This window comes from Ricinus communis, chromosome 10, assembly GCF_019578655.1.
Source record: "Ricinus communis isolate WT05 ecotype wild-type chromosome 10, ASM1957865v1, whole genome shotgun sequence".
NCBI lineage: Eukaryota > Viridiplantae > Streptophyta > Magnoliopsida > Malpighiales > Euphorbiaceae > Ricinus > Ricinus communis.
In genome coordinates this window covers 17,451,032-17,464,276 of record NC_063265.1, presented here as the reverse complement: position 1 = coordinate 17,464,276, position 13,245 = coordinate 17,451,032, and the positions used below count along the sequence as shown (strand labels likewise).

General features: G+C 30.0%; 1 protein-coding gene across 1 annotated transcript; it reads left to right on the top strand.

The window, feature by feature from the left end:
- The first annotated feature begins 5,819 nt into the window (after positions 1 to 5,819).
- On the top strand, positions 5,820 to 10,208 carry LOC8259776. Its single transcript, XM_002524035.4, has 4 exons — positions 5,820 to 6,707; positions 7,345 to 7,503; positions 7,785 to 8,459; positions 8,684 to 10,208. Exons 1-4 carry the CDS (start codon positions 6,333 to 6,335, stop codon positions 9,794 to 9,796), a joined length of 2,322 nt encoding a protein of 773 aa, XP_002524081.1. The 5' UTR covers positions 5,820 to 6,332; the 3' UTR covers positions 9,797 to 10,208.
- The last annotated feature ends 3,037 nt before the right edge of the window (positions 10,209 to 13,245 follow it).

Below are 13,245 nucleotides of genomic sequence, written 5' to 3'. Positions count from 1 at the left end.
TAACTATTTCTTTTTAAAGTAAAAAATAAATTTGATTATCTGTTACTTCCATGTATCTAATGTAATATTAAATCTTTTCTAAGTGTAATAATTTTAAAAAATTTATAGAAAAGTAAATTAGTCTAATTTAATTGGTTTTCTCTATAATTAACTATATTAAATAATTTTTTATCCGAATGCATTAATAAAAGTGAAAGTCATAATGAAATAAAAGAATTAATGTATCACGTATCTATTTAGTATTTATTTTTTCTAATCCAACTAAAAATTTTAAATAAATTTTAAAATTTAATATATAAATTTTCTTTCTTTGGATACTAATGAGAAAATGTATTCATCTCAAAGTTGCGCTAATTTTTTTAAAAGAAAGAACTCAATGAGAATAGTTAGACATTTTTTTTAATGTATTTATTCATAAAATTAATATAAATTCATAACCCAACACTATATGTTTATTTAAGTTTTAAACTTACCAATGCCCACTAGCTTAACTTTAATTTCATTAAGAACTCTAATGACCTAAACACAGCAGTTTTCCTTACCACATATTGTCCATAAAAGGGGAACCCAATTCATTTTTTAATTTGATTAAAGTGTATGGTTTTTGTTAATCAAATTGATAGGGCCATGTGGCACTTGACCATTCTGACTAGTCTTATATGTGGCAATTAGTATATAAAATTTGAAAAGGCTCTATAATAATAATAATAAAAATATTCAATTTCTTTGTCATCAATGGGGGGAAAACATTATAAAATTCCAACTCTTTTGAGTATCTAATTTGCACTTCTTTGACAAAAGAAAAGTAATGAAAATTACAAGGTTGGGGTCTTTTCATTTGGTGTATGAAATAGAAATGGGGATGATAACAAATTACTTAAAACCAAATCATTTAATATTTGTTTATATACAAGAATTAGTCAAACCTCTGAAGCAGGGATGATTCCCATGAGAGCTCTGACTCACACACCCAGCTGTGTTCATTGGTGTTCTTGAAAAAATTATATATTGTCTCTTAAAAAAATTGAGCTCCTTAATTATTTAATCTCACTCAATTAACATTAATATAGTGATTAAAATTTAAAAGTAACTGAGAAAGTATTTTGTCTATATTATTGTTATTTGTTATTTTGTATAATTCAATTCAGATTTGCAATAGAGAATGGATTGCAAAAGAGATTTTATATTTCTTATTAATTCTTTTGTTTTGCGTGAATGATCTACATTTAATTGAATTAATTTAAGATTACCTTAATATAGATGCTAATTAAAATGTTTTATAATTAATTTGTAAATTAAATTATTAATTTTTTTTTTTTACATTACATCAAATACTATATTTTACAAGCCACACAAAGCTCAAAACATGGGTATTATTATTAAGAAAACAATTGATATAATTGATTTAAACATGGTTCTTAGTTGGAACCAAGTGGCAACAAGAAATGGACAATCCAAAAAATTCACAAGACATAATATAGTGGTACAACACTGGCATCATTTATTTGTGGTGGTTCCCTCAGTGGGCAAATGCTAGTCAACCTACAGAAACTTTAATTCCAAAGCCTTTAGTGGACATTGGAGATCAATTTTAAGTTTCCCTCCTTTTAAAATGAGTAGCATAATTCTAAAATTCATAAATTTAAATATTTTTATTATTTGGGTAAAATATAAAATTGGTGAATTAATAACTATTTTTAAAGATATTTATCCACTAAATATAATATATAAGTTAAAAAGATATATCTGTTAAAATTTGGTCTAATATATTACAAATTAATTTTTATATTTTAAATTGTCGCTTTAAATATAATTAAATCATAATATTTATAGATTTAATACAATGTTTTATTAAAAAAAAAAGAACATAAATTTTGGTTTCACTATTTCAACGAGTTAGTTCTTATCTTCATATGGATTGTATAAATCCATAACTTTTAGCCTGCAGATGATAAGACTTTGTCAAAATAGCTTTCATGACATCAACGAGAATATTCAATTAATATTTTTTTTTTCTCATAGCCCACTATTTCTTCTTTCCCCTTGTAATTCTTGAGATTGTCTCATTCCCATGTTAAATTTCTAAAAGATTATTGCAGCATGGGATCCAATCCTGACCAAGCAAGGAATTGTTTCTTAAACCATCAGCAAATTGAAGGGTTATCATTTTTGAAACCAAACAAGCAGAAAGCCAATTCATTATTCTTTTGTAGCCAACTAAAACACTGGCCTAAAACCCACCAAACAACCTATAGGTCAAAATAATGGAAAAATAATAAAAATTGTGATTAAGAGTGGTGGATTTTCTTCTTATTTATTTTTAAATTTTTTACAAATTTTACTAATTGTGATTATAAACTAGCCTATGTATGTGTAAGTTATCACATTTGTCTCATTAAATTAGTCTATAACTTGCAATTAAGTTCATAGGCAATGAGCAATTAGGCAAATAACTAAAAGTAAACCCAACAAATTCATGACAGAGGAAACTTGACCTAACCCATCAAGTTGTCTGTCTCCCCAGGTTGGAAGAAGCTTCAACAAGTTCACATAGACAAGCTGTCAAAGCAAATCTGTGTGTCCCAGAGATCAAGAAAAATCTTGGCTTCTATTGCTCTACATAGCTTTTAACACTCTCCTCATCCTGTTCACACAAGGAATGTCCACTTACAAATTAACATATACTATATACACATTGAACATATTGATAATTGATTCCTATCCACCTATTCAAGCAAAAGAAGAAAGAAAAAAAAAAAAAAAAAGAGAAAAATCCCACACCATAACATAGTTACACATGTGCTGCACATGCAATGCAAGTCAATGGGCCATTGCCAAGAAGAAGTCATCCCTTTTGTGAGTGAGAAACAATATAAGAATTGGTTGGACCAACTTGGATGTTTGCTTGTCATTCATTACTTATATTAGGGATGGATGATGGGGTGATTTAATGATCGTGAGACTTGAAAAATCATTTAGTAACATTTACCATGAATGGCATGCTGATCTTTTTGACTCTGGTCTTCTTGCCTTGCACAATCTTGAAAATCATAATTGGTTTATGATTCACTATGATCACTAGCTAGCACAATGCAATAAAAATAATAATACAAAGGGCTTGGAAAACTATAAAATGAATGGGAGATTTAGATTTGGGTTTTAAGCTTTTTGTGGTTAGAGTTGATTATGCTTTTGGGATGAGCAAGAAATGATGTATATGTATCTTGGCAACCTTAAGTAGAATCATTAGGAGTGATACCAAAATGACAAACTTAAGATTCAAGGCTTCATTCTGCACCAAAACAAAAATATAAATGATGGGTGACTGACTTGTGAGAGAAAACTATACATTCCTTTTTGTTTTTATTTTTATTTTCTTAACAAATATTTTGATTCACATAACTTTCCTTTTGGGAAAAAAGAGAGAATATTGGTAAAGAAGCATAAGGCCATTAAAATAATCACATACCAAATGTTAAAATCTTGTTCATAACTAATGGCTTAAACCACAATTTAGATCTTCTAAAAATAAGCACCTTCTTAAATGCATTGTGGCATCAAATAGGTGCCCAAAAAAACACAAATTTTTTTCTATATTTCTCTTTGCAAGAATTTATTATTTTTTCCACTTCAAATCTTATTACTAATACAATCTACATCTACACAAAACACAAATATGGATAATGCTATTTGTTTTTAAGTATAGACATGATAAATATATCTCAATAGTAGCATAGTACGTAAATTTATATAGAAAATAATTAAAATTTGGTAAAAAAATCATAAAGTTTTTATCATATATATTTATAGTAATTAATGCAATCAACTTAAAGTCCTATATCAAAATTTTGAATGATAAATTTGGTTATTATTAAATTAAATTAAAAATTTATTTTACCTGAGATACTTTTATTGTGTTTCTACTTGAGATAAATAGTATTTTTTTCTAAAAATATAAATAATTTATCTTACAACAACTAATTAATTTATACTTTGAGCTATACATAGTAGTTGATGACTGGAATTGTTTGATAATATTTTACTAGTTTTTATTTTATTTTAAATAAAATAAAATAAAAAATCTAAATTATTTTTGAGAAGAAATATAAATATTCTATTAAATTTAACAAGATAACTTTGAAATAAAAAATATCACGACAATCAATTAATCATTTAAAATGATAAATTAAATTCGATTTTAATACGAGATTTTAAATCTATAGAAATATGAAATTTTAGAAAGTAATTGATTTCTTAAGATTCAAAAAATTCAATCTCTCTAAACAATAAATTCAACTGAAATATGAAAAATTTCCATCCAGACATAATTTTTTCTTTTTATAATAAATAAAAAAGAGGGCACATTTTATTAGTTAGTTAGTTAGTTAGTTATTAATCTTATTCAAATACGTGATTTTCTTTTAGAGAAGCTCTTTAACTTCAATATTTTGGTAAGATCACTTTAAAATAGAACTCTAATTAGGATCTTACTATTATTTTTAATTTTTTAACCGCTACTCGATAACAAGAAGAAGCAAAAATAGTTGAAAATTTCCAGAAATTATGATTTCTTTGGTAGAATCTTTAAAAAGAAAAGTTTCATTACCAAACAAAAGAGTAAACTTAAAATTTGTCTCTTACCAAACAAAGTCCTATTTGGGTCAACAGGGAAATGCCAATATGATATCCCATGTTCGTGTCTATGCTTTCTAACCACATAATTCTCTTTTAAAGTATATGCAAACTAACTATACTTTAAAATATATGCTTTTCTGTGATGGAGAAATTTCTTCTTGCAAAAAGAAACACAATTAGAATAGTAATTTAAAAATCTTAGTTTTATTATTTAATCGAATCGATAAAATATTATTCTAATTTTATATCGAAAAAGTTGGTTTAATCGACATTTTCAAATTTTATCTTTTTAGTTAATAAGGGTCATGAATGTAATTAAGTATTGATTTTAATAATCTTTTTATATTTCTTTTTCAAATAGTATACTATTTTGCTTCAAAAGAATGAATTGGAATTGATTATGAATTTATATGTATACTTACAGTTTAATTAGTCAGATATAATAAAATCTCGAAAAATATTTATATATTATTTTTATATATATATAATGATTAATAAGTTAAATGAAGAAAAAAAAAGGAAGAGAAAAAACCATTAAAGCGTAGGGTAGAAAATTCCCACCAGGAAGCACTACAATTCATCAACTATTAACCTTTTTCTATATTCTTCCCAATTAGTCCTAACCTACCTTCCATTTCCACCATAACATGTCACTTTCACTCTTTCCTCTCTTTCGTCACCATCACTAGTTCCCTAGATTTCCCTTTAATTACCCATTCTTCTTTTCTTTTTAATTTCTAACATGAATTTGTTTTGAACTCATAATTAGCTATATCATCATAATTTATTTTTATAGGTACTTCAATATTTTTGTTTAATAATATAAAATACGCCGAACATAACTTTTACAAATAATAAGATATATTATAATTTAATAAATTTTATAATATTTTATGGTTTTTAATGATATTAGTAGATATTTAATTTTAAAAAAATTAGAAAAAATCGATATTAATTAACTTTTTTCTAAAATAAATTTTGAAAATAGATTTTTACTTATTAACCTATTCAACAAACAAGTATGGAATGGATAAAATAAAAAGACAATTTATTAATCAAAACAGAAAGAAAATATTGAAAAGGAAAAACAGCTCAAGAAGTCAACTAATAAGGTGTTCCCATACGCCGTTACACTCGGGATACCTTCCAACCTCTTACCCGATATCCTCTCTTCTCAACCATCATCATCATCGCCCCATGAAACAAACTAACTCACCACTTTAACCCTAACATTTTTCTTTTTTTCCTGTTATTCTTTCTTTTAATTTAACCCTAGTTATTTTGCTTTTGCCAATTTCTTTTTTAATTTGTTTGTTTCTCTGTAACCCCACTCTCCGTCTCACTGTTTTGTCTCGTAGATAAAGCGAAAGAAAAAAAAAAGAAAAAAAGAAAAGAAAGACCCCTCTTTTTATTTCCTTGTCCGTGTTTAACAGCAGCGACAACTCTCTATATTTACTCTATAAAATCCATTCCCTAAATAACGGCATATTCTCTCTCTCCTTGTGAAAATCCCACAAAAACAAGCATTGATTTTGTTCTTGGTTTTGGTTTCTGAGTTTTCATTCTCATTAAGCAAATAAAGCTTATTTTGAAGCCACAGAAAGAGAAAATTCTGAAGGCTTTTGGTTTTTAAAATTGTAAGATTTGGGTTTTGTTGTTGGGTGCATTTTGTATCTGGGTTTTGAAAATTTGAAGATATGGTGGTGAAAATGATGAGGTGGCGGCCATGGCCAATTCTCGGTCCTAGAAAGTACGAGGTAAGGTTAGTGGTGAGAAGGATGGAGGGCTGGGATCTGGCGAAGGAGAGTATCAGTAGCGATGGAGAAGAAAAGAAAGAGAAATTAACGGTTGAGATTCGTTGGAAAGGCCCCAAATTTGCCTTGAGTTCGTTGAGGAGAAGAACAACAGTAAAGAGGAATTTCACAAAACAAGTTGAAGTTTCTGTTGGGGGCGAGGATGATAACCCAAACGGTGTCGTTGAATGGGATGAAGAATTTCAAAGTCTTTGTACTTTATCTCCTCAGAAAGAGAATGTGTTTCATCCTTGGGAGATTGCTTTTACTGTCTTCAACGTGAGTTCTAATTTTTGTGTGTCTTTCTCTCTTGAACTTTTGTTTTGCTAAATTTGTTCTTTACATTTTTTGTTTTTGAGATGGGTTAAAAGATTTTGTTGTTTCTGGGATTAGGAAATTATGTGTAGATTCAGATTAGTGTCTATTTCTGCAGTTATTTTTTTAGATTGTATTTGCTAGTCAATATGAGTGTGTGAAAGATCCTTAATTTATCTCTGGAGATTTTAATTTTTGATCTAGTATATAATATTTTTCTTTCATCAAGTTTGTAGGATTTCGGTACTGTTTCATCCTGTGGACATGTGACAGATAATCTTTGTTCCCGTTCGGAGTTGAAAATTGGAGTTTGATCGGATTATTTGAAACCATTTCTTTTTTCTATGTGGGACCTTTATGAAATATGATCATTGAATGTTTTGAAATTATAGTCACATGAATGTGGCTGCTATTTATCTTTTTTGTTTTCTGGTTCTTGATTGGAGATCTTTATCCGATTTCTGGTATTTGGTCATGTGTTATATAATTATAGTTTTTGTGATTAGGTTGTCCCCCAAGTTTTGATGTTCTTAGATTTTTTCGCTGTTGACTGAATACAAGACCTTTTACGGGAGAACTGAGCTTCCATTTTCTGATCCAGGGTGTGAACCAAGGGCCAAAGAACAAGGTCCCTGCTGTTGGCACTGCATTGCTGAACCTTGCTGAATTTGCTTCTACTGCAGAACAGAAAGAGTTGGAATTAAGTCTCCCTCTCTTGCTCCCTGCTGGTGGTGCTGCTGAGCCGTGTGCCTTTCTCTGTGTATGTGCTTTAGAATCTTTATAACGTCCATCTCGATCTTGCATGTTATCAATTATTCCTTTAACGCATTATTTTCTTTATAGTTTTAGATTATGTACTGATGGAATTTTGTATTCTCGCATATTTTCCTAATGGATGGTGCTATTGAACGTTATAATGTTGAAACTTTTAATTATGAGAAGTGCCGATTGTTCTTTTTTTTTTTTTTTTTCGAGGGTCAATTACTCTCCCCTTTACCAATATTTTCATCTTATTATTTAAAATTTGTCTTAATAATGCAGATATCTCTTAGTTTGTTGGAATTGAGAACAACTCCAGAAGAGCCAGTACAGAGAGCAATAGTTCCCGTTTCATCACCAACTCAATCAGGAGAAACTGTCTCGACTGAAAAGGATGAGCTTTCTGCAATTAAAGCTGGTCTAAGAAAGGTAAAAATTTTCACAGAGTACGTATCCACTAGGAGGGCAAAAAAGGCTTGTCGTGAGGAAGAGGGAAGTGAAGGCAGGTGCTCTGCCCGGAGCGAAGATGACGAGTATAACTATCCATTTGACTCAGACTCACTTGATGATTTTGAGGAAGGAGAATCAGATGAGATCAAGGAGGACTCTAGTGTTAGGAAGTCATTCAGTTATGGCACGTTAGCTTATGCAAATTGTGCTGGAGGATCATACTCTGATATCAGGAAAAATGATGAAGATGAGGATTGGGTTTACTACAGCAATCGCAAGTCAGATGTGGGTTGTTCACACATTGATGATTTAAATTCAAATGCTGAGCCATCTATAATGCAAAATTCAAAGCGCAGCATTTTGCCTTGGAGGAAGAGGAAGTTGAGCTTTAGGTCTCCAAAGGCCAAAGGAGAGCCGCTGTTAAAAAAGGCATATGGAGAAGAAGGGGGGGATGATATTGATTTTGATCGCCGGCAGCTTAGTTCTGATGATGCTGGTGCTCTTAGGGTAAGATCGGTTATTCATATTTTTTATGTTTGTATTTAAGCTAATGATTGTTATATGGTTTTGATTCATTGGCGTTTTTTCGTATTAATTCCTTGTAGTAACTGGAATATGTTAATTGGCCTTTTTGATTATCAGTTCCTTCTAGTAACTGGAATATGTTAATTGGCCTTTTTGGTTATTGATTCCTTGTATTAACTGGAATTTGTTCTTACTTCGACTTGCAGAGTCACAAAGCAGATGAGGATTCATGTGCACATCGATCATCTGCTTCTGATTTTGGAGATGACAATTTTGCTGTTGGAAGTTGGGAACAGAAAGAAATAATAAGCCGTGATGGACACATGAAGCTTGAAACGGAAGTATTCTTCGCTTCAATTGATCAGCGAAGTGAGCGGGCAGCAGGTGAGAGTGCGTGCACTGCTCTTGTTGCTGTCATTGCTGATTGGTTCCAGAATAATCATGATATCATGCCGATCAAGTCACAATTTGATAGTCTAATCAGAGAAGGTTCATTGGAATGGAGGAACCTCTGTGAGAATGAGACCTATAGGGAGCAATTCCCAGACAAGCACTTTGACCTGGAAACAGTCCTCCAAGCCAAAATACGTTCTCTTTCTGTTGTTCCTGGCAAGTCCTTTATTGGGTTTTTCCATCCTGATGGAATGGATGAGGGAAGATTTGACTTTTTGCATGGTGCAATGTCCTTTGATAACATTTGGGATGAGATAAGTGGCATTGGATCTGAACGTCCTAGCAATGAAGAACCTCAGATCTATATTGTCAGTTGGAATGATCATTTTTTCATCCTGAAGGTTGAATCGGAAGCTTACTACATAATTGACACGTTAGGGGAAAGGCTTTATGAGGGATGCAATCAGGCATACATCTTGAAATTTGACAGCAATACAATCATTCGAAAATTGCCGAATGTTGCTCGATTATCTGATGAGAAAACAACGAATGATCAGCAGATTGTGGCAGTTGCTGTGGAACCCAAGAAGCTGGAGGTAAACCTGAAGGAGGAGGCTTCTGTATCGGGGCCAGCAGTAATAAAGCCTGAGGAACCAATGAAGGGTGAGGATGAAGGGGAGGAAGTTTGCAGAGGAAAGGACTCTTGCAAGGAGTATATAAAGAGCTTCTTGGCTGCAATTCCAATTCGGGAACTGCAGGCAGATATTAAAAAAGGGTTAATGGCATCGACACCTCTTCATCAGCGTCTGCAGATTGAGTTCCATTACACCCAGCTGTTGCAAGCATTGCCTGAAACTCGAGCAGCAGAGACGACAATAGCACAACCCAACTCGGTTGATGTTACAATAACAGAGGTTGGCCCTTAGGGAGTTGCTGCAAATTTTAGGAAGTGTGACTAGCCTAACTTATTTTAATTTGTTAATGGATTTCTTATGATGTCAATGGGGGATTAACAACGAGGAACCTGTTACAACTTTTCGAGGAGTTTGAAAGAGAAAGGGGGTTGTGTTTATTCTGAACTGGTGTTGAGTTGGAACCTGTGTTTATTGTTTCTAATGTTGGCACTTGCCACCTTGTCTATCTCTGTTTGTCAATTTAGTGACTAATTGTGACATCTACAAAGTCTTTGGTTCAGTGGAAAAAGTGCTGCTGTGAGCAGCATTGTAATTTCTCTTTCAGCCCTTTGATTTTTCTCACTGTATATGTAACTTCTGTCATCTCTCAGAAAATCTTAGAAAAGTATAAAAAGAAAAAAGATCTACATATCTTCTTTTACCATGTATCAAACTGCGAAACTGAAGACTGATATAGAAATTACATGAAGCCAGTTTGCAGGGTAATTCCTTTTGATTACAACAAGTTCCTTCCTACACAAACTTTTTAGTATGTCTCTGTAGATATTGTAGTGAAGTGAGAATCTGAATGGCTTAGGATTCTTCTGGTTATTGTTCCTTCGGATTGGAGTCGGATATTCCTTTCCCAATGTTGTGTAAGCTGTAAAGAGCCACTTTTAGAGCTAAAGATTCTTTCAACTTCTGTTTCCTTTCCACAGGTAAAATTGCAACCAAACTTCCCCACTTCATATATTATAATACTATTTACAAATAAACAAACAGAAACAAAAATAACTTCATATGCTCCAATATTAATCTAATTTGGAAGTTGAATGCGCCATGGCTATACAATTGGGATATCCATCTCATTGGATACAATTAATATAAAAGTAATATAAATAAGGTTTTTAAGAAATGGCGAATTTCAAAATTCTCTTCTTATGATAATACCACAATTGATATGTACAAATTGCCACATTTTTTGGTTAAGGCGACAGACAGGCAAACCACTAAATGTTATCACTTGTCATAATAATTTCACTTTTTTCTAATAAACAATAGTATTTTAATATAATTTAATTACCTTACAATTACCTATCAGGCTTTAGTTGGAAGTTGATAATTTGAGTTTAAAAATATAATAATTTATTATCCAATTCATTAAAAAATTTAAAAATAAAGATTATTTTATAATTTAAATATCTAAACATCAAATAATAAACCAACATATATATCATAGTTTTTTTTTTTGGTAAATGCACTTAATATTTTTTATGTGATTATAATTTGGCATAATTTACTTGTAAAATTTAGTCAAATAGCTTTCTATATTTTGAGTTTGGTATGTTAGACATCTAAACTCAATAAATATGTAGCACATTTGAAAGTAGAAGTTGGAATACATGTGTGTTGACTCATTCAATAGCACATAAGCTTAATTTAATGATGTGGCAGACACCAAAGCAGTAATTAAGATCCATTATAAAAACTCAATTTCACCATAGTAATTAATATGTTTAATTTCATTAAACAAGATCAACAAAAGAAAAGTACAAATCCAAATTATTAGTAAAGCTTCTAGCTTTACTTATAATTCAATAATTATCTAATGTTATATTTATCTGAAATCTATTAAGAAAATATAAGCATCAAAAAATGCTCCAAAATTCACAGTTGGCTTAAACTTCCAAATTCTTTGCCAATTACGTCTTCTCCCAATGACCAAAAAGTCATTATTCGCAAACTTGACTAACTACTCAATATTGCTTCATTCAAGATTTCTTATGCCATTTCAAATAAGTTAAGATACCATGAACCTGAAAAAAGTAAAATGGCCTGCAAAGAGGAGGAATTTGGACAGTCTATCTTTTTCAAGGCACAATTTAGGAAAGCAATTAGTAAGCACTAAAACACTGAATCCACATAAAGAAAAATTGAAGTCAGTACTAATCCGGTCTGTAATGAAATCCTAATTCGAGAGAGAGAGAAAGAGAGTAAGAAGAATCCTATTGGGAGTTTTCAATTCTGGGAAAACACAGAGTTTGAATCTAACCATTTTTTTCTCTCAAAAAGAGAATAGAAGACGGATCAAAAGCAGATGAGCAATAATGAGAGTCTGAAGAAGAATGTCCGGAGGAAATAAAAACCCTAAAAAGAAATGAAAAGAAGAAAATGAAAGAAGAAGAAGAAGAAGAAGGTGGTATTTATATAGGCAAAACATATATGTCTTATTATACCTGAATAATACTCTACCTCTTGGAAAACAAATAAATAAATATATATATATATATATAGTGTAAGAAAGATCTTAAAGAAATCCACCATAATTTTTGAGAGGCGTTCACTAAGGCTATTAATCAAACAATATCAAATTATGTCCAACGCATAACAGCTCAACTTATGCTCTGTGTGGTTCAGACTTGCAACTCTAAAATGTGACTCTGAAAAGTGCACATTCCACGGAATCTATCTTTATGCTTTGTTCTGTATTCCATTACCATATTTTAATTATAGCAAAACAAATATAGATAATGCAATGTAATTATAGTTTTCATTTTTAATATTTAATTTATTTATAATAGTTAGTATAGAAATAAAATATTGAATAAATTATTAAAAATAATATTCAAATTTATTATTTAAATAAGACATAACCGGTCGCGGGATTCCGATCACAGTCAATGGAATACTAATGGTGGTGGTAGTTGTAAATGTTTAAATTATATTAAATTAAAAAATAAAAAATAAATATATTATAAATAACCGTAATTACATAAATTTTTTATATATGAGCATTAGAGCAAATTAATAATAATTTATCACATTATATATTGTCATTGCATAATATTAAAAATTTAATTACCAAATAAAGGAAAAACACATGTAATGTAATAGTCATTTCATTATATATTTCATTACAACATACAAACACATAGTCTTAATGTATTAAAGTAATTGGCAACTAAATCTGTTATCTGCCTATTTCATTTAAGTTCGTCAGAGAATTTTTTATTTTAGACTAGTTCGAGTCTAAATTCATAAAAATTTAATAATTTTTTTAATAATTTTAAAAATATTATATATTTTATCTATTCAAAAACTATACCAGTTATGCTTGTGTAAATTTTAGACCCGTGGTTAAACTTGAAAAAATAAAACCTAACTAGTCCAGGTAATTACATACATTGCATAAATTTTTTATTTATATACTAAATTAATAAATAATTAAAATATATTTATTAATTTTAAATAATTATATTAATTTAAATTAAAAGGCAAAAATTGCTTGCACTTAATCCAATAATCCATATTACACAGTGGCGCATGTATCCGACAGGTGCATTCTATTATTGGCCCTTTCGAATAATTATACTTTTTCTTAATATTATATAAAAGGCATTATCCTTTGAGACAAATATAATGTATATTTCCTTTTTGTTTTCCCAAATTAAAAATGTGTATTATTCCTTTTTCTTTTTTCC